The sequence below is a fragment of the Trichomonas vaginalis genome, chromosome V (genome assembly GCF_026262505.1).
Source record: "Trichomonas vaginalis G3 chromosome V, whole genome shotgun sequence".
Lineage (NCBI taxonomy): Eukaryota > Parabasalia > Trichomonadida > Trichomonadidae > Trichomonas > Trichomonas vaginalis.
The window spans coordinates 25,311,825-25,336,944 of record NC_067207.1 but is presented as its reverse complement, the minus strand read 5'-3'; the positions used below and the strand labels follow the sequence as shown (position 1 = coordinate 25,336,944).

The 25,120-nt window shown below is 33.2% G+C and overlaps 11 protein-coding genes and 2 pseudogenes across 13 annotated transcripts, besides 2 other annotated features; 11 read left to right on the top strand and 2 right to left on the bottom strand.

Moving 5' to 3' along the window:
- Nucleotides 1-329: 329 nt before the first annotated feature.
- On the top strand, nt 330-1,997 carry TVAGG3_0400100 (uncharacterized protein; the record flags this gene model as incomplete). Its single annotated transcript, XM_051232702.1, has 1 exon — nt 330-1,997. One exon carries the CDS (start codon nt 330-332, stop codon nt 1,995-1,997), a length of 1,668 nt encoding a protein of 555 aa, XP_051102432.1.
- Nucleotides 1,998-2,939: 942 nt separating this feature from the next.
- On the top strand, nt 2,940-4,607 carry TVAGG3_0400090 (uncharacterized protein; the record flags this gene model as incomplete). Its single annotated transcript, XM_051232701.1, has 1 exon — nt 2,940-4,607. The coding sequence occupies one exon, from the start codon at nt 2,940-2,942 to the stop codon at nt 4,605-4,607; it is 1,668 nt and encodes a 555-aa protein (XP_051102431.1).
- A 1,011-nt stretch (nt 4,608-5,618) lies between these two features.
- Nucleotides 5,619-7,232, top strand: TVAGG3_0400080 (uncharacterized protein; the record flags this gene model as incomplete). Its single annotated transcript, XM_051232700.1, has 1 exon — nt 5,619-7,232. The coding sequence occupies one exon, from the start codon at nt 5,619-5,621 to the stop codon at nt 7,230-7,232; it is 1,614 nt and encodes a 537-aa protein (XP_051102430.1).
- Nucleotides 7,233-8,802: 1,570 nt separating this feature from the next.
- Nucleotides 8,803-10,106: a mobile genetic element.
- TVAGG3_0400070 lies at nt 8,883-10,010 on the bottom strand (annotated as a pseudogene). The gene has a single exon. A coding segment is annotated over exon 1 (1,128 nt).
- A 516-nt stretch (nt 10,107-10,622) lies between the features above and the next one.
- TVAGG3_0400050 (immunoglobulins domain-containing protein) lies at nt 10,623-11,070 on the top strand (the record flags this gene model as incomplete). Its single annotated transcript, XM_051232699.1, has 1 exon — nt 10,624-11,070. A coding segment is annotated over one exon (447 nt), but the record flags the coding sequence as incomplete, so codon positions are not given.
- Nucleotides 11,071-13,927: 2,857 nt separating this feature from the next.
- TVAGG3_0400040 (uncharacterized protein) lies at nt 13,928-14,776 on the bottom strand (the record flags this gene model as incomplete). Its single annotated transcript, XM_051232698.1, has 1 exon — nt 13,928-14,776. One exon carries the CDS (start codon nt 14,774-14,776, stop codon nt 13,928-13,930), a length of 849 nt encoding a protein of 282 aa, XP_051102428.1.
- Nucleotides 14,777-15,229: 453 nt separating this feature from the next.
- Nucleotides 15,230-25,120: part of a mobile genetic element that runs on past the window's edge.
- TVAGG3_0400030 (uncharacterized protein) lies at nt 17,173-17,574 on the top strand (the record flags this gene model as incomplete). Its single annotated transcript, XM_051232697.1, has 1 exon — nt 17,173-17,574. The coding sequence occupies one exon, from the start codon at nt 17,173-17,175 to the stop codon at nt 17,572-17,574; it is 402 nt and encodes a 133-aa protein (XP_051102427.1).
- On the top strand, nt 18,397-18,843 carry TVAGG3_0400020 (uncharacterized protein; the record flags this gene model as incomplete). The annotated part of the gene is made up of 1 exon (XM_051232696.1): nt 18,397-18,843. A coding segment is annotated over one exon (447 nt), but the record flags the coding sequence as incomplete, so codon positions are not given.
- Nucleotides 19,530-20,533, top strand: TVAGG3_0400010 (annotated as a pseudogene). The gene has a single exon. A coding segment is annotated over exon 1 (1,004 nt).
- On the top strand, nt 20,911-21,561 carry TVAGG3_0400000 (uncharacterized protein; the record flags this gene model as incomplete). The annotated part of the gene is made up of 1 exon (XM_051232695.1): nt 20,911-21,561. One exon carries the CDS (start codon nt 20,911-20,913, stop codon nt 21,559-21,561), a length of 651 nt encoding a protein of 216 aa, XP_051102425.1.
- TVAGG3_0399990 (organellar and viral DNA polymerase type B) lies at nt 21,963-22,877 on the top strand (the record flags this gene model as incomplete). Its single annotated transcript, XM_051232694.1, has 1 exon — nt 21,963-22,877. One exon carries the CDS (start codon nt 21,963-21,965, stop codon nt 22,875-22,877), a length of 915 nt encoding a protein of 304 aa, XP_051102424.1.
- TVAGG3_0399980 (organellar and viral DNA polymerase type B) lies at nt 23,429-23,906 on the top strand (the record flags this gene model as incomplete). The annotated part of the gene is made up of 1 exon (XM_051232693.1): nt 23,429-23,906. A coding segment is annotated over one exon (478 nt), but the record flags the coding sequence as incomplete, so codon positions are not given.
- TVAGG3_0399970 (KilA, N-terminal/APSES-type HTH, DNA-binding family) lies at nt 24,131-24,869 on the top strand (the record flags this gene model as incomplete). Its single annotated transcript, XM_051232692.1, has 1 exon — nt 24,131-24,869. A coding segment is annotated over one exon (739 nt), but the record flags the coding sequence as incomplete, so codon positions are not given.

Sequence of the window (25,120 nt, the reverse complement as noted above, 5' to 3'; positions counted from 1 at the left end):
TAAATTTGACACAGATAATAAGTAGTCATTCAGATTTGCATCTATTATTTTTAGTTATTAAATCAAATTGAGCATTTTTTATTTGAACTGACATTGGGCAAAGAACTTTCAATTTTATAGCTTTTTTATTTTTTATTTTTTCACAAAAAATTGAGAGGATCATCTTGACATTATACAAGGTGATTATAACTATAGAAAATCAATCATAAGGTATAATAATATGAAATATTATCGATTCATATGTATAGATGACTTTGAAAAACGACTCAAAATGTTTCTGAAATATTTATATTTGAATACTTTTATAAAATCATTTTACCATTTTTTAAATGTTTTCCATATTACTTGCACAACTTTCTCTTTCAGTTTCAGGCAAAGTTGTTGGGGATAATTCGTACATGATTTATGATAAGGACGGAAGGGAGAATTATGAAATAATTAAAGAACCTTATACAAAAGTCAGAATAGATGGTGTTACAAAAAACATTAAAGAAGCCACTGATTTAGGCTACTCCGTTGAAATTTATAATGATGAAAATTCAGATTATGTTATTATTTCACAGACAATTACCAACAAAGGCTCAACGGAAAAGAAAATTGACCTTTGCACAGCATTGAATTTAAAAGATTCTATAGATAATGTTGAAGCATCATCCCTTACAAACTTTGGTTATTATCTTTGGTGGGATCAAACAAATGATCTGACACTAGTTCTGCAAAATCATCCTTGGGTTACAGATATCAGTGCCCAAGACTTTGGAATAGAACCTGAGCCAAGATTCTTCACGAACAATGAGAAAATTTTAGAATACGACTCTGGATTTCCTGAAATTCAATGGATCTCATTCTCATGGCTCAACAAGTATATCCAACCAGGAAAGTCTATCACACTTTCTTACATGTTTTATGAAGAGACATATCAACCGCCATTACTTAAACTTGATAAATCTCTGATTTCAGAAGAAACAGATTCCACTGAAGTAATTCAAGTAAAGGGAAGTTTTTATTTCTTAGTTGAACCATACACGGTAGAAGCAGGTTGGGAAATTCATGATTCAAAAGATAAGATAATCAAATATGGCAGCCTTGGCAAATTTACAGTTTCAGAAAAACAAACAAGTATGGATTTTGATGTGTCAATCACACCACCAACAGAACTTGGAAAGTACACATTATATGTTTACACATATACTAATGGTCTTGGCTCATTGCTTTATGAAGAATTCACAATTACAGTTGTTCCACCAAATTATAGACCAAAGTTATACATTGTTCCATCTGAATACCTATATTACATTCCAGATTCTGAAGTTTCTTTCTTGGCTTCAGTCTACGATCAAGATTCAGGTGATAAACCACTCACAGCAAAGGTTTTCTTCAACAATGCAGAAGTTGCAACACAAGAAGTTGCAAACAGCAAAGATCTTAAGACATTCAAATTCAAAGTTCCAAAAGACACAGCAGCAGGTGAATATGAAGTCAAAGTCACAGCTACAGATGGCAAGAAGATTGGAACAAAGAAGTTCACAATCACAATCAAGAATAACACAGTTCTCACAATCTATTTCGAACCAAAACTTAATGCCACATACAACAAAGGCGACAAGGTCAACTTCACAGCTGTCATCAATGATCCAGATACAAACTTCGATAACAAGTTCACTGTTTCTCTGTTCTACAACGATAAAGTCAAGAAGACGATCACATCAACTAACGATGCAGGATTAGTCAGAGTTCCACTTGATTTCACCATCCCAACAACAGAAACAAACACAACAGCCGAAATCAAGATCGTAGTCACAACACCAACCGAATCCTCTGAAAAATTAACAAATATCAACATCTATCAAGATGTTATCGCAAGTGATTCTGCAACAGGAAAGATTGCTACAAAGGAAGCTAAAAAGAAGACCGCCCTTGTTGCAGTTCTCTGTGTCTTAGCTGTCATTGCTGTTGTTGTTGCGGTAGTCGTTATTATTCTTTGGCTGAGAAAATAAAAAAATTCGGAGAATAAATTAAATTTTATGCTTTAAACACACTTTTTAAAATTACTTATAAATTATCTTTCAACAAGTTGAAATTACTCAATCTAGGATTGTTTTTCATGTGAAATTCTTGTTGTGCAACTAAATCTTAATTGCCAACTTGGAATAAAGATCATAGAACAAGACAAGCTTTTTTATAAATGAAGCATCTAATTAATAAACATTACTAATAAATTTTTTTTCAAATGATCCCATAACATAAGTTACCAATTGATGAGTATATAATGCTGCAATGATATCTTCCCATCTCAAAAATAAAGGAGAATGAATAATGACTCCCGTTTGTTACTATAAAAAATCTGCCAGCTAAAAAAACAGTTATTTTGTCTCATTACTCATCAGATTTATTCGTTTTTCTTGACATTATCATCAAGGGTCCATCAATATATAATGACATATGGATGTGTATATACAGGAATTATAGTTCAATTTTCATGGCTAAAAATAAATGACAAGAAGTAGAATGTCAGATTATTTCAAAATTTCTGACATACATAATTAATGTGAAATTTTTAAAATTATATATTGAACTGGAATTTTCGAATGAATAAATAAACTCAATCATTAAATTTGACACAGATAATAAGTAGTCATTCAGATTTGCATCTATTATTTTTAGTTATTAAATCAAATTGAGCATTTTTTATTTGAACTGACATTGGGCAAAGAACTTTCAATTTTATAGCTTTTTTATTTTTTATTTTTTCACAAAAAATTGAGAGGATCATCTTGACATTATACAAGGTGATTATAACTATAGAAAATCAATCATAAGGTATAATAATATGAAATATTATCGATTCATATGTATAGATGACTTTGAAAAACGACTCAAAATGTTTCTGAAATATTTATATTTGAATACTTTTATAAAATCATTTTACCATTTTTTAAATGTTTTCCATATTACTTGCACAACTTTCTCTTTCAGTTTCAGGCAAAGTTGTTGGGGATAATTCGTACATGATTTATGATAAGGACGGAAGGGAGAATTATGAAATAATTAAAGAACCTTATACAAAAGTCAGAATAGATGGTGTTACAAAAAACATTAAAGAAGCCACTGATTTAGGCTACTCCGTTGAAATTTATAATGATGAAAATTCAGATTATGTTATTATTTCACAGACAATTACCAACAAAGGCTCAACGGAAAAGAAAATTGACCTTTGCACAGCATTGAATTTAAAAGATTCTATAGATAATGTTGAAGCATCATCCCTTACAAACTTTGGTTATTATCTTTGGTGGGATCAAACAAATGATCTGACACTAGTTCTGCAAAATCATCCTTGGGTTACAGATATCAGTGCCCAAGACTTTGGAATAGAACCTGAGCCAAGATTCTTCACGAACAATGAGAAAATTTTAGAATACGACTCTGGATTTCCTGAAATTCAATGGATCTCATTCTCATGGCTCAACAAGTATATCCAACCAGGAAAGTCTATCACACTTTCTTACATGTTTTATGAAGAGACATATCAACCGCCATTACTTAAACTTGATAAATCTCTGATTTCAGAAGAAACAGATTCCACTGAAGTAATTCAAGTAAAGGGAAGTTTTTATTTCTTAGTTGAACCATACACGGTAGAAGCAGGTTGGGAAATTCATGATTCAAAAGATAAGATAATCAAATATGGCAGCCTTGGCAAATTTACAGTTTCAGAAAAACAAACAAGTATGGATTTTGATGTGTCAATCACACCACCAACAGAACTTGGAAAGTACACATTATATGTTTACACATATACTAATGGTCTTGGCTCATTGCTTTATGAAGAATTCACAATTACAGTTGTTCCACCAAATTATAGACCAAAGTTATACATTGTTCCATCTGAATACCTATATTACATTCCAGATTCTGAAGTTTCTTTCTTGGCTTCAGTCTACGATCAAGATTCAGGTGATAAACCACTCACAGCAAAGGTTTTCTTCAACAATGCAGAAGTTGCAACACAAGAAGTTGCAAACAGCAAAGATCTTAAGACATTCAAATTCAAAGTTCCAAAAGACACAGCAGCAGGTGAATATGAAGTCAAAGTCACAGCTACAGATGGCAAGAAGATTGGAACAAAGAAGTTCACAATCACAATCAAGAATAACACAGTTCTCACAATCTATTTCGAACCAAAACTTAATGCCACATACAACAAAGGCGACAAGGTCAACTTCACAGCTGTCATCAATGATCCAGATACAAACTTCGATAACAAGTTCACTGTTTCTCTGTTCTACAACGATAAAGTCAAGAAGACGATCACATCAACTAACGATGCAGGATTAGTCAGAGTTCCACTTGATTTCACCATCCCAACAACAGAAACAAACACAACAGCCGAAATCAAGATCGTAGTCACAACACCAACCGAATCCTCTGAAAAATTAACAAATATCAACATCTATCAAGATGTTATCGCAAGTGATTCTGCAACAGGAAAGATTGCTACAAAGGAAGCTAAAAAGAAGACCGCCCTTGTTGCAGTTCTCTGTGTCTTAGCTGTCATTGCTGTTGTTGTTGCGGTAGTCGTTATTATTCTTTGGCTGAGAAAATAAAAAAATTCGGAGAATAAATTAAATTTTATGCTTTAAACACACTTTTTAAAATTACTTATAAATTATCTTTCAACAAGTTGAAATTACTCAATCTAGGATTGTTTTTCATGTGAAATTCTTGTTGTGCAACTAAATCTTAATTGCCAACTTGGAATAAAGATCATAGAACAAGACAAGCTTTTTTATAAATGAAGCATCTAATTAATAAACATTACTAATAAATTTTTTTTCAAATGATCCCATAACATAAGTTACCAATTGATGAGTATATAATGCTGCAATGATATCTTCCCATCTCAAAAATAAAGGAGAATGAATAATGACTCCCGTTTGTTACTATAAAAAATCTGCCAGCTAAAAAAACAGTTATTTTGTCTCATTACTCATCAGATTTATTCGTTTTTCTTGACATTATCATCAAGGGTCCATCAATATATAATGACATATGGATGTGTATATACAGGAATTATAGTTCAATTTTCATGGCTAAAAATAAATGACAAGAAGTAGAATGTCAGATTATTTCAAAATTTCTGACATACATAATTAATGTGAAATTTTTAAAATTATATATTGAACTGGAATTTTCGAATGAATAAATAAACTCAATCATTAAATTTGACACAGATAATAAGTAGTCATTCAGATTTGCATCTATTATTTTTAGTTATTAAATCAAATTGAGCATTTTTTATTTGAACTGACATTGGGCAAAGAACTTTCAATTTTATAGCTTTTTTATTTTTTATTTTTTCACAAAAAATTGAGAGGATCATCTTGACATTATACAAGGTGATTATAACTATAGAAAATCAATCATAAGGTATAATAATATGAAATATTATCGATTCATATGTATAGATGACTTTGAAAAACGACTCAAAATGTTTCTGAAATATTTATATTTGAATACTTTTATAAAATCATTTTACCATTTTTTTAAATGTTTTCCATATTACTTGCACAACTTTCTCTTTCAGTTTCAGGCAAAGTTGTTGGGATAATTCGTACATGATTTATGATAAGGACGGAAGGGAGAATTATGAAATAATTAAAGAACCTTATACAAAAGTCAGAATAGATGGTGTTACAAAAAACATTAAAGAAGCCACTGATTTAGGCTACTCCGTTGAAATTTATAATGATGAAAATTCAGATTATGTTATTATTTCACAGACAATTACCAACAAAGGCTCAACGGAAAAGAAAATTGACCTTTGCACAGCATTGAATTTAAAAGATTCTATAGATAATGTTGAAGCATCATCCCTTACAAACTTTGGTTATTATCTTTGGTGGGATCAAACAAATGATCTGACACTAGTTCTGCAAAATCATCCTTGGGTTACAGATATCAGTGCCCAAGACTTTGGAATAGAACCTGAGCCAAGATTCTTCACGAACAATGAGAAAATTTTAGAATACGACTCTGGATTTCCTGAAATTCAATGGATCTCATTCTCATGGCTCAACAAGTATATCCAACCAGGAAAGTCTATCACACTTTCTTACATGTTTTATGAAGAGACATATCAACCGCCATTACTTAAACTTGATAAATCTCTGATTTCAGAAGAAACAGATTCCACTGAAGTAATTCAAGTAAAGGGAAGTTTTTATTTCTTAGTTGAACCATACACGGTAGAAGCAGGTTGGGAAATTCATGATTCAAAAGATAAGATAATCAAATATGGCAGCCTTGGCAAATTTACAGTTTCAGAAAAACAAACAAGTATGGATTTTGATGTGTCAATCACACCACCAACAGAACTTGGAAAGTACACATTATATGTTTACACATATACTAATGGTCTTGGCTCATTGCTTTATGAAGAATTCACAATTACAGTTGTTCCACCAAATTATAGACCAAAGTTATACATTGTTCCATCTGAATACCTATATTACATTCCAGATTCTGAAGTTTCTTTCTTGGCTTCAGTCTACGATCAAGATTCAGGTGATAAACCACTCACAGCAAAGGTTTTCTTCAACAATGCAGAAGTTGCAACACAAGAAGTTGCAAACAGCAAAGATCTTAAGACATTCAAATTCAAAGTTCCAAAAGACACAGCAGCAGGTGAATATGAAGTCAAAGTCACAGCTACAGATGGCAAGAAGATTGGAACAAAGAAGTTCACAATCACAATCAAGAATAACACAGTTCTCACAATCTATTTCGAACCAAAACTTAATGCCACATACAACAAAGGCGACAAGGTCAACTTCACAGCTGTCATCAATGATCCAGATACAAACTTCGATAACAAGTTCACTGTTTCTCTGTTCTACAACGATAAAGTCAAGAAGACGATCACATCAACTAACGATGCAGGATTAGTCAGAGTTCCACTTGATTTCACCATCCCAACAACAGAAACAAACACAACAGAAACAAACACAACAGCCGAAATCAAGATCGTAGTCACAACACCAACCGAATCCTCTGAAAAATTAACAAATATCAACATCTATCAAGATGTTATCGCAAGTGATTCTGCTAAAGGAATTCTTACAACAAAAGAAGTTAAGCAAAGGAAGGCACTCATTGCCGTCCTCAGTGTCTTAGCAGTAATTGCAGTTCTTGTTGCCATTGTCGTTATTATTCTTTGGTTTAGAAAGTAAAAATCACGGATTTTTTTATTGTATTTATTAGGGAATTCATAGGATAAATTCATCAAATTACTTAATCACAATATTATCATGAGTAAAAAGTCTGAACGATGCAATGAAATCCGCACAATCAATTTTCTTCAACAATATTGAAGCATTCAAGGAAAAGTGGAGTATATATATACTGAATTTGATTCAGTTTCTTTTTATATGATGCTTTATTAGTAAATATTTCATAAAACATCTAAACTTTTATGCTTTACCGACTTTATTGGTATTTTTTTTATCATTTATATTTACTAACACCACATATTCACAATAACCATTTGGAAAACACACGAATATAATAGTTTTTAACTCTTTAATTTTCAAAATATAAAAAAATTTAGTCAAATTCCGTATAAATCAAACAAATCACCTCCAAATCATATTTATTAATAGTGATTAAAAGTAAAAGACAAAAATAGGTGTGTCAGATTTTTAATATCTTTTGAAACCAATTTTTCTCTACCGATTAAATAATGGATAAATTACAAATTCTAACATCCCAACTGCGGTGATGCTTATATTGAGATTCTTTTCAGAGGATTTTTTTTGCCTCTGGTTTTTGTAAAAATATTACCAAGCAGTTTTATAATGAATATTATTTTTGGAGTAAAAAGATTGAAAAGATTATTTGAATTTTCTGAGAAGGAATAAAAAATATTATTTATCAATTTTTGAAACAAAAAACTTTATTCAAATAATCGGAATAAGATACGCGGTCAGATCTATCTGTAACTTAGTAAATAATGGATTGAAATGAATTTTTTACTGAATAATTAAACTCAAAGATTATTTATGACAGCGATAATTAAATAAGGAGAAATTTCATAAAGATTAAGATATAGTGTTCTTATTTTTAGGTGCTTAAACATATATACTGCGTTTCATACATGCAATGACATTGGCAGAGAACTTTCAATTTAATTTTTTATTCTTTCACAAAAATATAAGAAATTCAAAACATTGAAAATTGAGAGGATCATCTTGACAAACTATAATATGATTTTAGCTATTGAAAACAGACTATAGTGCACAATGGTCTGAAATATTATCGATTCGTAAGTAAAGATGATTTTGAAAAACGACTAATAATACTTTTGAATTACTTTATTTTTTTTTGAATGCTTATTTTTGTAAAATCATATTATCATTTTTTTAAATGCTTTCCATATTACTTGCTCGATTTTCTCTTTCAGTATCAGCCAAATCCACTGGTAAGTATACATATATGCTCTATGATGATAGCGATTCTAAAACTGTCGAAATAATTGATAAACTTTGGACAAAAGTTAAAATTGATGGCGTTACAAAGAACATTGATGAAGCAACAGAAGTAGATTATGCAGTTGAAATAGAAAATCACCCTAATTTATTACATACACTTGTAAAACAGACAATTACAAACAAGGGTACTAAAGAACAGAAAATCGACCTTTGTACTGCCTTTAAATTCAGTGATATAGATAGTAAAGTTGATACAATAACTGTTCCAATGATCTTACAATCGTTCTCCAAAACCACCCATGGGTTTCAGATATAGGGTGTCCAAAGGTGTGTTTAGCACAAACCTGAATACTGCGAATAGAAATAAACAAGTTACATATATATAAAGTTTATTTAAATATAATCACCATTGGATTCAATCACGCGTTCGCAGCGATCGATCCAGGCTTGAAAGACACGCTTTAAATCATCATGAGAAAATTGCTCAAATTGCTCTCTTACAAAATTTTCAAGATCATCTGGACTCGCGAATTCGTGTCCTTCTGCTCTCTTTTTTAGCGTGCCGAATAAATAAAAGTCAGAGGGTGCAATATCAGGTGAATAAATTGGGTTTGGAACAACTTTGACATTGTTTTCCAACAAGTAATTCATTACCTTATGACTTTTGTGAACTCTTGAATTATCAAAATGAATTGCAAACTTTTGTTTTTGTTGTTTGGATTTCTCAAACTCATCAGAATTGATAATTTGAGTAAGAACATTGTCAATTAGATACTGAGCATTCATCGTATTAGGTTTTTGAAGAATATCAATTGCGATGATGCCATTCACGCCCCAAAAAACCGACAACATCATCATTGGTGTGTCAATTTTTTTCTTCGGGAATGTTTGCGGATTTTCATCCTTCGGGATCCACATGATTTTGGCTTCTGTTGCATATTGAAACCAAGACTCGTCCCCTGTTACTAAAAAGCGAAACTTCTTGGATTGATACGCACCCAATATAGAGAGGAGCTCTTTCGAAGATTGGACTCTAGATTTTTTTTGAACTGAATTAAGGTTGTGCGGAACCCAACGTGTATACGCTAGTTTGTAGTTCAAATAATTGTGCAGATAATAACTGACTGTTGTACGTGGTATCTTTGTCATCTCCTCTATCCTTCTGAGTGATGCTCTTGGGTCTTCATCTAGCGCTTGAAGAATTGCTTTGATTTTTCTTTGATCCGGCGATTTTTTGTCATTTTTTATGATGGGCGCCTTTTTTGTTCATGAAGTGATACATCCTAACATGATACGTTACAGTGGAATAGCTAGGAGCATCCATACCGAAGCATTTTACCAATGTCTAGTAGATTTTTTTACAGTCTTTGCATTTTTTTGCAAGAGCGAGGATGTTTTCTTTATGATTCATTAAAAAATGAAAAAAATCCCGCCAAAATTTCCCGCGAAACCGCCTCTTGTCTCAAAATTCATTTTATATCCCGGCATGGCGCCAAAATACAACATACTCATCATATACATATATTCATATTTTTTATTATATATTTATAATCAGCATATATCTCCTTTAATAGTCTCATATAGAGCGCTGTGCTAAACGCACCTTTGGACACCCTATATCAATGCCCAAGATTTCGGTTCAAATGATGAACCAAAGTTTTTCACAAACAATGAGGAATTCTTATATGCAACAGATGAAATGCCTACAATTCATTGGCTTTCATTTTCATGGCTTAACAGATACATTCAACCTGGCCAGTCAGTAACATTCATTTACATGATTTATGAAGGCGATTATCAGCCACCGTTTCTCTACCTTGACGAAGTTTTGCCAGATCAAGAAGCAGATATAACTGAAGATATACCAATTACTGGAGTCTTTGCATATATTATTCCAGGTGATCGTGTAGAAGCATATTGGCAATTTATCGATTCAGAAGGTAAAGTTGTCAAACAAGAGAGCCTTGGAGAATTTACTGTATCAATAGAACAGATGTTCATGGACTTTGATATCAAGATCAAACCACCTACAAAACTTGGCCAGTATATATTAAGAATTAATGCATATGCTGAAGGAACCGACTCCTTGGTCTATGTTGATTATCCATTTACTGCTGTCCATGCTAATTATAGACCAAAGTTGTATGTTCTTCCTCCTGAATATGTTTATTACATTTCAGATTCTGAAGTTTCTTTCTTGGCTTCAGCATATGATGAAGATTTAGGTGATAAACAACTCACAGCAAAGGTTTTCTTCAATAATGAAGAGGTTGCAACACAAGAAATTGCAAATAGCAAAGAACTAAAGACCATCAAATTCAAAGTTCCATCCAATACAGCAGCTGGGCAATATCAGGTTAAAGTTACAATTACTGATGGTAAAAAGATTGCCACAAAGAGATTTATCATTGTTATCCAAGATAATACAGTTCTCACAACTGCATTCGAACCACTAATCAACAAAACATACAATAAAGGTGATAAACTCAATTTCACAGCTGTTATCAATGCCCAGATACAAACTTTGATAACAAATTCAGTGTTTCACTCTTCTATAATGATAAAGTTAAGAAGACAATAGAATCATCTAATGAAGCAGGATTAGTTAGAGTCCCATTCGAATTAACGATCCCTAAAACTGAAACAAATACATCAGCAGAAATCAAGATTAAGGTCACAACACCAAATGAATCTGCCGAAAAATTTTCAACAATCACCATTCATCAAGATGCTGTTGCCACAGATTCTGCAAAGGGAATTCTTGCACAGAAGGAAGCTAAAAAGAAGAAAGCTCTTATTGCAGTTCTCTCTGTCTTAGCTGTCATTGCCGTTGTTGTTGCAGTAGTAGTTATTATTCTTTGGCTAAGAAAGTAAAAAATTACGGAATTTAAGTAAATTTATTTTCATTTATATTATGATTGAAATAATAATTATGAAAATATACAGTATATATTATGAAATTTGAGAGAAAGCTAAAATTTTCTTTAGATATGTTTTTTAATTAAAAATTATATTTCACAATAAGATAGTTATTTGTGATTAATATTGACTTAACGACTTCCCCATTTTGCAAACTTGTATTCCCAAAAATAATTGATATTATCTTAAAATCATGAAGAATACCACACAAAAAAATGTTCAACTCTTTATTAATAAAACACGAAAATTCCGCAAAATTTAAATTCCAGAGGATTTTGAAAAATGACTAATTCGCACATTTCTACATTTTGCAAATTTTTCGAATTATCTTTATAAATATTTCCAAAATATGATGACGTAAAAAATTAAAATGATTATTTTATTTCAGTTTTCTAAAAATACAAAGAGTTTATATAAATGCATTTTGAATAGCATTAAATCGGAGTATGTTTTACAGTCTAAACCGAAGGGAAAATATTTAGGGTTGTTAAAAATATCAAAAAAAAAAAAAAAAAAAGGTAGTGGGGCTTCCAGGCACTTCGTGCCTTCTAGCCCTGAAGATGTTTAGTATAAATGAAGTTCTTATATACGGGTCTTCCAGGAGCTTTTCACAAATTATATATGTTTTCATGTTTTGTCAAGACTTCTTCGTAATGAGTGTAAATGACCCAAAAATAATGTTTAGGGTAGAAGGTTAGATCTAACCTCTTTTCTAACCTCTTTTCTACCCTCTTGAATTTGTCAAGACTTCTTCGTACATGTTTTGTCAAGACTTCTTCGTAATGAGTGTAAATGACCCAAAAATAAAGTTTAGGTGAAGAGGTTAGATCTAACCTCTTTTCTAACCTCTTTTCTACCCTCTTGAATTTTCAAGACTTCTTCGTACATGCTTTGTCACTTTTCTGTCACTTTTCGAGTAAAAACATTTTTATTATTATATATAAATGAATTTTACAAAACCACCGTTACCGTTCTTTGGAAATAAGAGTAGATGTAAAGATATTATATTGAGAGAACTTAAGAAACTACCGAATGGTCTAACATTTGTAGATTTGTTCGGTGGAAGTTTCTATATATCCCATTTGTGCCATATAATATTCCCAGACTCAAAGATTATATGCAATGACTTCGACAACTATATGGACCGTCTCAAACATATACCAGACACAAACAATATATTGAAAGAGTTAAAAGAAAAGATACCTATAGGTAAGATGGAACGTATACCATTAGATAAGAAAAATATTGTGAGAGAGGTTTTGAAAAAAGCAGAATATATAGACTGGGATAGTATATCTGCTAGACTATTATATAGTGGTGCTATAAGAGTTCATGACATTGAAACACTTATGTCAAAAGTTTTATATCTTAACTATACAAATGTTTTCAAAGAGGACATAGAAAAATATATTGAGGGTATAGAGTTTGTGAGATGTCATTGGACAGAGTTGTATGAAAAATATAAAGACAAGGAAAATGTTTTCTTTATAGTGGACCCGCCGTTCTATAACACATGGGATTTTCAATACCAAGTAGACTGGACTTTGAGAGACTCTTTAGAAACTTTAGACGTTATACATAACCATCCATGCTTTTACTTTACATCCGATAAAAGTGGTTTGGAAACCGTTATGAGATGGTTAGAAGATATACATGACTATGAGTTTATATATGACAAGATAGAATATGAGAGAGGTCCTATAAACTGGAGAAAGTGTCATAACAAAGAAATTTTATTAGTAAGTAAATGTGGTTTGAAATAGGACTACTTGTTTTAGGTTTTTTCCATTGTGTCATTTATTTATTTGACGTGGCAGAAAAGTACAGAGAATATGAAGATGAACCAATGCCTGCAAATGTTCAGTATATGTACTCGTAAGAGATATTTTTATCTAATATTAAATGGACGCACAGAACTTAGCGAATGCACAGCAACCTGGACAACCAAACCCAGAGAATATTCCAAATGAAGTTAGAATACAAACTGCAATGGCAAACTATGGTCAAGTGCCAACAGATGTACAAATGCAAACTGCCATGTCAAATGACGCTGCGTTAGGTTTGCCACCATGGTATGCAAATATGAGATGGAAAGAGTTTTATACAAACCCTGAAGTGGGATATAAACAACTCTATGCAGATGACGCGAACACAGGAGTTGACCCAGAATATGTTTTCTACCAGAGGAGAAACAGAATGTATGAGCTCCAGTTAAAGAATGCTATGGAACTCAACAGGAAACGTAAGAGACTAGGTGGACATTAGATTTTTACATATAGTAAAATGGGGTTTCTTCAGTAGTATTGGAAACTTCTTCAGAAGAGTTGGAAGAGGTATATGGAATGGAATAAAATCTGTCGGAAGAGGAGTATGGAACGGTGTCAAAAATATTGGTAAAAGAGTAGGTCAGTTCGTTGGTATTATACCTAAAGACCCTGAACCAGAAGAGCAAGCTCCTGTTATACAACAGCCTGAACCTGCACCACAGTCTAGTTGGCAACCTCAACCGTATTAAAAAATTATATTTTTACCGTTCGATAGTAGTTGTATATGAAACTAAGTTCTAAGTAAAACGCATGGTATAATGGAATTATTCTTTTTCTTCCATCTGTAGTAAACCATACTTGAAAGTCTGAAATACTTCCACTTGGTGGTTCGTATAACTTTGTAGGTTTTTCGTAAAAGTCATTTGCCAAGCATAAGAAAGAGTTTTGGGCGCCAGAAAATGAAGCATGAACAATAATAGCAGCTGGGTCGAAAACATTTTCATATGTTCCATTAGGGTTTTCGACTTCATAATAGTCCGGGTGTACTGGATATGCTGCAGGCTGATTTAACATCCTCATAAATCTATACCATGCCAAGTTGTTATATTTTGTAGAAATATAAACGTTTTCTCCAAGGTCTTCTATTCTATTGATTTTAACAGTTGCATTTTTCCTGTCATAAATAATATCGAGATGGTATTCTCCCTCGTCAATGTTATACTGGTTTGCATATTCGATATAGATATCGTTTATTTTTTCTTGAAAAGCTTGAAGAGTTGTTTCTAAGTTTACAAGCAAACTAACTTGTAAAAGTTTTCCCTGTTCAAATTTCTCATACATACGTTTTTCTTTGTTATAGTATCGAACTTCAAAACCGACCGTAAATGGGAAACCATGTATGGCTTCTGAAATGAACTTCATTCTACGAAAGCCAATAGCTTTTGTGACGGATGGGTCTCTTAACCATCTTAATGGGTAGTCAAAACGATAGCCTTCATGCTTTACGGTATCTGTCTCAAACTTTTGACCGACATTAGTAAAAAGTTCATCTAATGGTTTAGTTGTAGCAACTCTTGAATTTTCTTTTTCTATTGGAAGCATATTTTATCTATAATAAAAATGTCGAAAGATATTGCTTCCATGAGAGAAATACAACACAACCGACAACTCATTATACAAGCTCTAAATAAGAACACAACAAACTTTTCAAACTATTCTAAGATATCTGAGTCATTGAAAGAAGGAAACTTAAAACTGACATTAAACCCAATGACAGATGAGTTTCTGTTTCAAGACAATAAGAACCATACTGTCTGTATAAATCCAACAAAAGGAACTTTAAACGAGAAACCTATAAATGAACTTCTTTTGAAAGCAGATGTTGACAACAAAGCTGACAAAGAATATGTAGACGATGCAATAGCAAAAGAAGAAGAAAGAGCTAACAATGCTTATGCAACAAAAGAACATACTCATCCTGAACTAGCAGACAAAACATATGTTGACAATAAAATGTCAAGTGAAGTGACAAGAGCTGAAAACGAATATTCTAAAAAGACTCATACACATTCTATATCTGAAATAACAGACTTAAACGTTAGCCTTGAAAATAAAGCGGATAAGGACTGTGTGGCTGCTGCGTTAGAGAAGAAAGCGGATAAGGAATATGTGGATGAAAAAGATAAAGAAATTATAGAAAGGGTTGAATGGTACCATGAACGGACAACAAAGATTTTAAAAACTAAAGCCGATACAGGATGGGTTTCAGGATGTTTAGACCTTAAAGCGGATAAAACTTATGTTAACGATGAGTTAGAGAAGAAAGCAGATAAGACTCATACACATACAAGTTTTACAACTGTTGCTATAGAAAGTATTGAAGGAACGGTTGAAGAAACTGGTGGGGATGCATTATATTGTAAACCTCCTAACTTTCCACAAGGTTTAACATCGGATGACGACATAACGACGATGAAAAACATTAGATGTAAAGATGTTTATGTCATGAAGGATGAACATAATATTAAATTCACTGCTCAAGATTTATATGACAAGAAAGCAGACAAAACAGAGCTTCAAACATTAAAGACAGAAATACTTCAAACATTATATCCTATAGGCTCTATTTATACGTCAATGAACTCTACCAGACCAGAAGTAGTACTTGGTTTTGGAACTTGGACTCAAATAGTCGACAGGTTTTTGTATTGTGCAAACTCTTCAAAGGAAACAGGTGGAAGTAAAACGATTTCAGGTGAAAATTTACCTGCACATAGTCACTACATAGATTTAAGTACATCTCAAGCAGGTTGGCATAAGCATAAATTTTGGGATTGGTCAGCAATGAAAAAAGGTAAAGGATATGATGTTAAAGACGACGTTCAGTTTGCTATAAATTGTTTCTGGGGTGACACTCAGGGAGATGGAAACCATACACATCGCGTTTCAGGATATACGCAAACAACGGGACAAAGTAAAGACTACATGCCACCTTACATGACAGTTTACGCATGGTATAGAAATGCTTAGTCGTCATTTTCAACTTCTTTAGCATATTCGTCAGGAGTTGTCTTATATTTGTTAGGAACTGTCTTTGAAAGTATACCACCTTGAACTTTGACAAGTTTGAAACGAGGTCTGACAATAGTAGTTTTATCTTCTGCTTGCAGTGTGTACATTTTGCCATGTTTGCCTAAAACTTCATAATATTCTCTTGTATACTTTCTTCTATTTTTACGAACACGAATGTGAGTACCTGTCGGTTCCCATTGTTGTCATAGTCAATAGTATTTTCATATGGGTCGCGTTTAGGTATTTCTATTTTTACTTTGTCACCTTTCTGAAGTTTGAAGCCCGGCATTCTTTCTTGTTTGTCTCTTTTGACTAAATTATTAAATATATAGTCTTTCTCTAAGTCAGGGTTGTTTTTCATTTCTTCGGGGAGTGGTTTCCCAAACCTTTTTGTTTACGGTTATTGTAAATATTTAAAACTTGTCTCATCTTTGCCATGGAGAAGTGTCTATATTTGTCGTCATATGACATTTCATTTGCTTCACCACCTTGTGGTTGGTTTAAGTCTCTTAACATTTTTATACAACCGTCAATGACACCAAGAGCAGAATGGTTTTGGTCGACAATGAAATATTGGTTTACATTTTTTGAACGCAGATAGTTTTTTACATCATCTGATTTGAAAGAACTTTCACAGTCAGATGTCAGTTTTGTTGGATGGTATTTGTCAACGAATATTGTCAAAGCTGCTAAGATATCTAAAATATTTTTGGACATAATGGTATGGCTTCACAGTATCTTGTGTTTTGACCAACAAATATTAGCCAGTATGGTGGTCCATCTTCTCTATACCTCGGAATGTTTTCCAAGATATCCATAAACCAAGCATTTGGTGTTGAACTAAAGATTTTATCATGAGTGCTTTCTTTGTCGCTTTAGAAACATAGGGGTCCTTGTTTGGATTCGTCATTTTTACCCTATAAGAAATGGGTTTATTTGGCGCATTAGCAGGAGTTGCATCCAGATTTTTACCCGCAGTGGGAACAATAGCCAGAGGTGCATTTGGAATTGGAAGGAAGATTTTGAGTACATTAGGTATACTGAAAGAGAAAGCACAACCTATTATACAAACTGTACAGAAAGGTTGGGAGGTAGCACGAGATGCAACAAATCTTATTCCAAATCCTGAAACAAGAGGAAAAGTTCAAGGATGGATGGACAATGTAGGAAGACAAGCAGGAAACTATTATAACAAAGCAAATGACTACTATAACCAAGCAGGACACTATATGGACCAAGGTGAAAGATTCTTTAACAGAGGATATAACCATGCACAACAATGGGTAAACAATAACCAACCGCAACCGCCTCAAACGTGGGGAATGTAAAGTTTTTTACTGAGATGAAATGAACAATACAGCATTGAGACAAATGGGTTCAAGATGGATTTGTCGGCTTCCAGCAGTTACACAACGTGTTTGTCAAGTTCTTCCTATACCTCAGGAAGTTTTAGACCGACTTAAAAACAACAACAACCAGTTGAAAACAAACCAAATTAAAATTTTTTACTGAGATGAAATGACCGAAGAAGTTGAAACGGTAGATTTGACACCACAAACAAAAAGTTCAGAACCATTGTCAAAACCTGTCAAAGAACTTACAGATGAAGAGAAAAATTCAATAATAGAAAGTGCCAGGTCTGGAAATACAAACCCTAACTATAAAGTCACTTTTCATAGAAATGGAACGGCTAGTATCTCAAAAAAGAAACAGACTCTCACAAATAAAATATTGAAGTCTGAAGGAGCTTTCGAGACAACAGATGGAAAAGTTTACTTCACTGACCAACAGTTCATTATAGAACATCTCATTGACTTAGAGTCGAAATATTCTAAACTTTACAACAAACACAAAAAGTTGAAAGGAAAACAAAAACAAATGGCATATGATATTTATGAAGATGTTGACGACACAACTGTTCCTGCAAGTGAAGTAAAGTCAGAGGAACCGAAAAGTGACGAAAAACTGATAGAAGAAGAAAAAACAAAAACTGAAGATAAACCAAAACCAAAGTTTAGTTTCCAAACTAAACCAAGTCAACCTTCATTAGCTGGTATGGGTTGGCGTCAAAGACTTATGGCAGCAGGCGGTTATGTAAAGTAAAGAAAAAAATATATTTTTTTATTTTTATAAAAATGCCCCCATATAGAATGGATAGAAAATCTGCTAGAATAAAAGCAGAGTTGCAAAGATATGGTTGGAGAGTTTCGAAGAAGTTTAAATATAGGAAGGGAAGACCCATAAAAGTCTATGACAAACTGGCTGGTCTTCGCTACGAAATGGATTTGGAAACAGCACGTGCCAATTATCCAAACAGACTAGAGAGGTTAGAAGAAGAACGTCTTATGGACATGCCTTTCGATGTTAGTGAACCTCAAGTTGAAGGACACGACGGCTTTGCCAGATTCTACTGGAAACATGACGAACAATTGCATCCTTTGAGAAGGAAAAAAGGTAGTGCAGAGGATGGTCATGCTCCCATGGAAAGAACAAGATATGCATATGAGAAGTATCGTGAAGTTAGAAGTCAAATTACTTCTGGTCGAACCTTTACAGTAAACTTTGACGAAGGAAAGAACAAAGAAGGCTTCATGGGAGTACTTGCTGCCATACAAGATGGAAATAAGAAAGGATACAATCTCAGATTGACCATAACAGATTTGGATGGTCACATTTACTATGCACATGGCAATGTCACAACAGCTGCAATGCTTCTTGACGCTTTCAAGACTACAAAGAGAGAACAAATGGTTGACTCCGACTCAGACATTTTGAATGCAATTGAAGGAATTGCAAGTGTCAAGTTCGAATGGTACCAACCTAACCCTCAAGCAGTCAGACAACATGCTGGATACTTCCCTTCATAAATAAGTCTGACATTGACTTGACAAGGTATGGAATTTACAATTCAATTGAAACAATTGTCAATGAACCTTGCATTCTTACATGTCTCAGGAACTCTGGTCTTGTTACAGAAGAGAAGATGAAGTATCTTGAGTCATGTGTGAAGACAAGGTACATTCTCAGAGGTCAATTGGCAAAAATTGCACCGTTGGCAAATGTCAATATCCGAGTCAACATACCTACAGCTAAAGGTTCTTCACATGACGACTATGTTGTTGAGTTCAATTTACCATGGTTGAAGATTGTAATTGTCCACAACCACTTCATGTTGAACGAAAGTCTTACAAACCCATTGTTCGGAAAAGGCAAGTGCAACATTGTCAGAGCTGTAAACATTCTTTTCGAGAAAGGTTTGTTGGAACCAATTCCAGATGACAAGCTGACAGAAACTTTTGTACCAAAAGACGAAACAAACTTTTCACTGTTAGCAAGACCAAAAGTTGTTCCAGACAAAGTTCTAGTACAAAAGAAGTACACAATTCCACAAGGAGTTGGATTGTTCGGATACCAACCTGAACCAGAAGAACTTCCAATGAGGTTGCAAGAACTTCAAGATGCTATAAACAAACTTCCATTGAGACATCCAATTGACGTCAAATTGTATTGGAGAGCTTCTGAGTTAGGTCAGAAGGTTTTATATGAAACAGGTTGCTTCGACGATGTTTATGAGATAACAGGAGAAGTTTCTCAGAAGATAAGAGACTCACTTGAATTTCCACAAACTGGACCAATTGGTTGCGACAAGTTCGACTCAAACGAAAAGATATACTATGTCGACCTTAACGCTGCATACATGAGGTTTGTCCAATATATTCCGACTGGAATTCCAAACGAAGATGGTGAGTTCCCGGGAAGGAACTATACAGTTGGAAAAGTCATACAACAACTGTATGATATTAGGAAAGCTTCAAACCCCAAACTTGCAATGACACTCAAATTGCTTATGAATTCGACATGGGGATATTCCATTAAGAAACCTCAAGAGATGAAGAGTAAACATTATGAGAAGGTCGACAACTTTGTTGAAAGGTTTTCTCCTTTTGTTTTGAAGTACGAATTCACTCAAGGTCAAAATGGCTTAGTAACCACATTAAAACCTATTGTCGAACATTGGTCTTACCCTCAGTTCGCAAAGGCAGTACTTGACAACTACAACAAATTCTTCTCCGAAGTCAAATCGAAAGTTGTGGTTTACTATGAGAACATTGACGCACTCATGACGAACGAAGAAGGCTATAACAAACTCATTGAAATGGGAATGGTCGGTGAAAAGATGGGCTGTTTTAAGCTAGATAAGGTATTTTCCGAAGTTCATGTCCTCTCAAGCGTAAGTACTGGGGCATACTTGAAGACGGCACAGAAATAAAACATTGCATGAAGTAAAAACGTTTTTCAAAAAAGTGACATTTTAAATTTTATTTGAACTGTACGCTGAGTTTGCTTATGTAAACACTAGAGATACAGATGGAAAATACGTTCAAATACTTCTTAACAAATTCAAGAAGCTATATGGCATACCATTTTAAAACAATATATTTTTACATATATTAAATGCTTCAGGTTGAAAAACAAAGAACAAAAGTAGCAGATACAAAACGTTAGACTATATCTTTACAAATGCTGGTAGGACTATTTCAGATGAAGAAATTTCATCCCGAGTATACAGGTTTGACTATCCAATTCGTTGGCTTCAAAGTCCTTCAGATGCAAAGGCAATAGGATTTTAAAGAGTTTTGTTTTCAAATAGAACTAACGCGTTTATGTTCGTAGTATATTTTCATGGGCAGTATAAAGGTTCTGATGGTCTAATAGACAAATTTGCCGAAATGAGAATCTTTACAGTTCGTTCAGACGAAAGTCTTGAGAAAACTCTAAATGACTTTCAAACTCAAATGAACAAATATTATTGGGAATTTCAAGAAAAATACGACTCTTTACTAAATGGAACATACTATCTGAAACTAGAATATGACAAGATGAACTCCACCGTTTCATTTCAAAAGATTGAAATTAACCCTCCAAGAGATACAGAGTTTTTATTTTGGGAAGTAGACAAACGTTCTTGGGCACAATTTCTTCGGTTACTAAACCAGAACGAACCATTACCACCAGATGGTCCATTTAAATTTATACTTCCACCAGCAGATTTGACAGTTTATAGAAACGTGTTTGACCCTCAAAATGTTATGTGTCATGCAAGTTTCAGTTCAAGCAACAATAGTTTTCTATGTATTGGTAAGGACTTTTATGACTTTGCTTCTAAATTCTACGAACCACCTAGTAACAGTTTCTCTGACTTTCAAGTTTGGTTCACAACAAATGGTGTGCAACATATTATTCCATTGTACTATGACTTTTATCTCGAATTGTCTTTCATATATAACTACGGAAAAGTGCTGAAAAAGTATTGAAAAATATATTTTAGGTGAAGAGGTGAGATCTCACCTCTTTTCTCACCTCTTTTCTAACCTCTTGAATTTTCATGAATTTTCATGAATGTTTTGTCAAGACTTCTTCGTAATGAGTGTAAATGACCAAAAATATAATTTAGGGTAGAAGGTTAGATCTAACCTCTTTTCTACCCTCTTTTCTACCCTCGTGAATTTTCATGACTTCTTCGTAAATGTTTTGTCAAGACTTCTTCGTAAAGGACCCAAAAATAATGTTTAGGGTAGAAGGTTAGATCTAACCTCTTTTCTAACCTGTTTTCTAACCTGTTTTCTACCCTCTTGAATTTTCATGAATTTCCTTAAGATAGAAAAAATAAAGTTAGTTTTTTTAAAAAAATATTTTTTATTTTTATTGTAAGAACATGTTAGCAACAACAGCACCAAACTCGTTAGTCATGAACCCAACTTCAATGTTAGTAGAGATGAAAAGCTTCATTCCTTCTTCATATACTTTCGAAACAGAAATCCAGAAGATAAAGCAAGAACTTTTAACAAGTAATTTAGACTGTAGTGCGAAAGATGAAACAAATGAACAGTATCTTTATGAAATGCAGGACATTATTGACCATTTACCCAAATTGCCTGAAATCCAACAACAAAAGCTCACTATTCCTGAATTCGACGAAATTGAAGTCAAAGCAACTGACTCAGTAGAAATAAAGAAGTTCATACGAAAGGTTAACTATGAATTCCTTGGTTTTCATTGCAACCATAAAGTTATGGACAAAGATTGCGACATGGTATATAAGAACATCTCTGACATATATAAATCGGTGGAGTTTAAGACCTACGACAACTTTGTTTCGTTAGTTGCAAAATGTGTATGGCAGATAAGAGATAAAGATAAAAGATGTAAAATATGGAATGAACAAATAAAACCCGCAACTTTTGAGTTAAAGAAAACCATTGACGCCTTAGTTGTTTTAGCAGGTAAGGTTTCAGAATATAACGCAAAAATGAACCCACAATGTTCAAAATGTAAAGCAGCAATGAGGAAATATAACTACTCCGTCAAAGAGATAGAAAGAATGCGAAACGACTATGCAGACTTAAAGAAAGAAGTAGAGAAACCAGCAGAAGATAAAATGAACATGTTAGAATTTCTGAACAAAAACTATCCAACAGCAGAAGATTTCCTTCTATCTGATGTCAAGAAGAAGTATAAAGAAACTTTCGGCATTGTTAAAACATTCGATGTACTAAAAGAAGAAATAGAAGCTACAAAACTGTTTAAAGTCTCACGAATTCATAACGTTTACCATGTAAAACGCTTATAAAATAACTGGGGTAGAAAAGAGGTTAGAAAAGAGGTTAGATCTAACCTTCTACCCTAAAATATATTTTTATTGAATTCAGCAACAAAATTCTGAGTAAAATAATTTTTAGGGCTTGTGTCAAACCGTTGAGTTTTCACAAAATTCCAAAAATAACGTTTACCATGTAAAACGTTTATAAAATAACTGGGGTGAAAAATTAGGTGAAAAAACAGGTTAGATCTCACCTCTTCACCTAAAATATATTTTTGTCTGATTTACGCTCATTACGATGAAGAAGTCTTGACAAAACATTTACGAAGAAGTCTTGACAAAACATTTACGAAGAAGTCTTGACAAAACATGTACGAAGAAGTCTTGACAAAACATTTACGAAGAAATCATGAAAATTCATGAGGGTAGAAAACAGGTTAGAAAACAGGTTAGATCTAACCTTCTACCCTAAAATATATTTTTGCTGAATTCAGCAACAAAAATCATGAATTTCCTTAAGATAGAAAAAATAAAGTTAGTTTTTTTAAAATATTTTTTTTATCTTGTATGTAAGAACATATATGACAAACATTGAGTTTGAAACAGTTAGAAAGATAGACAATGACACCAAAGTGGTTAGAATAGGTGATTTAAACGTAAGATACTCAAAGAAATACAACAAATATTCTTTGTCAGACATTCTAACACTATCTGGAAAGAAAACATCCCACGACTGGGTTAGAACTGCTTCTACTCAGAAAATTTTGACAAGAAATCCTGAGCTTATGATATCGGTAAGATTCTATGGAACTACAGCATATCTTATAGACAAAAGTCTTATACCAATAGTTTTGTTATGGTTAGACCCAGTTGTTGGATATAACTTCATAACATATGGTTCATTCGATACGGAACGTTGCAGTGAAGGCTTACTTTACATCGTTCAGAAACCGAAGGACTTCAATACAAAGAGATATAAGATAGGAAGAACATATAATATAACTCAAAGATATGACAGTACAGTCAATAGAGTCAAGGTTGTGTTTGTTAACGATATGAGAGCTGCAGAAACAGAACTACTTGAAAAGTTTGAGAAAATGTATGGTGCTCCATAAAAGGTAAAGAAACGTTTGAAGTAGATGAGATAGATAAAGCTATAAAATTATTTGACGAAGTTGCTGAAAAATACATGTAAAGCGTTTATTTTTGGTCTTTTGTGAAAGTCAGAAAATAAAGTTAGTTTTATTTTTATTTATTTTTTTATTTTGTATGTAAAGACAGATATGTCAACAACAGAGAACACAACAACAGTTATAGTCCATGAAGCTATAAATGAAGAATATGAGTGGGTTCAGTTTAACAAACAACTCCGTCTCATTCGTTCGGTCAAAGACGATATGTACCAAATGCAAAGTATTTTGACAGCATGTTTTGCTCCAGATACTAAGAAACCACAAGACTGGTTTAGGAACCAAAGCACTATTGAACTATTAAATGAAGCTGAAAATTCGACTACGGATTTTCTCGTAGTCGCAAAAACTCGAGTAGGTAAAAAACCGCAGTCGCCAAAACTCTATGAAAACAGTGAAGAACAGCGAGTAGGTAAAAAACCCCAGTCGCCAAAACTCTATGAAAATCGTGAAAAATTGCCAAACGGTTTGAGAGGATATTATGTTCATAGACTTCTTGTAAATGCTGTAGCAATGTGGGCTTCGCCTCGTTATGCTTGGTATATTTACAGACTTCTTGACGAAATTCATAGACAAGAACGTGAAGAGATGGAAAACAAGCTTGAAGCAAAAGACAAAAGCATTCAGAAAAGAATACCACGTTCGGTACCAAAAGGTAAGGAAAAGAACTATAAGTATATGATTTATACTGAAGAGATGGAAAATGAAGAAGATAAAGATATGGTTATGTTGCATTTAGTCAGAAGAAACAACAAAAGCTTTTACGACCTTGCTAAGATTTACAAATCTGACAGAAATTGGTTCTATCGCGAAAACTTACCGATTTCAATGACCCCAAATGAAGATGTGAAACAAATAGTTCAAGATACTTTACCTCAAACACACTATGATATGAAAGGTTGTACAATTCTTACCTTCAAAGAAGATTTGCCATTGTTAAAGGAAAAAATAACAGAGTATTTTGACAACTTCAAACAAGTAGAGTAAATGAACCATTTATTTTTACGCTTGACTTCAGATGGCTCAGGTAGCTCAAATTAGGTAAATTGCCTCGTCAAATCCTTCTGGCATTCCGAGTCCTTC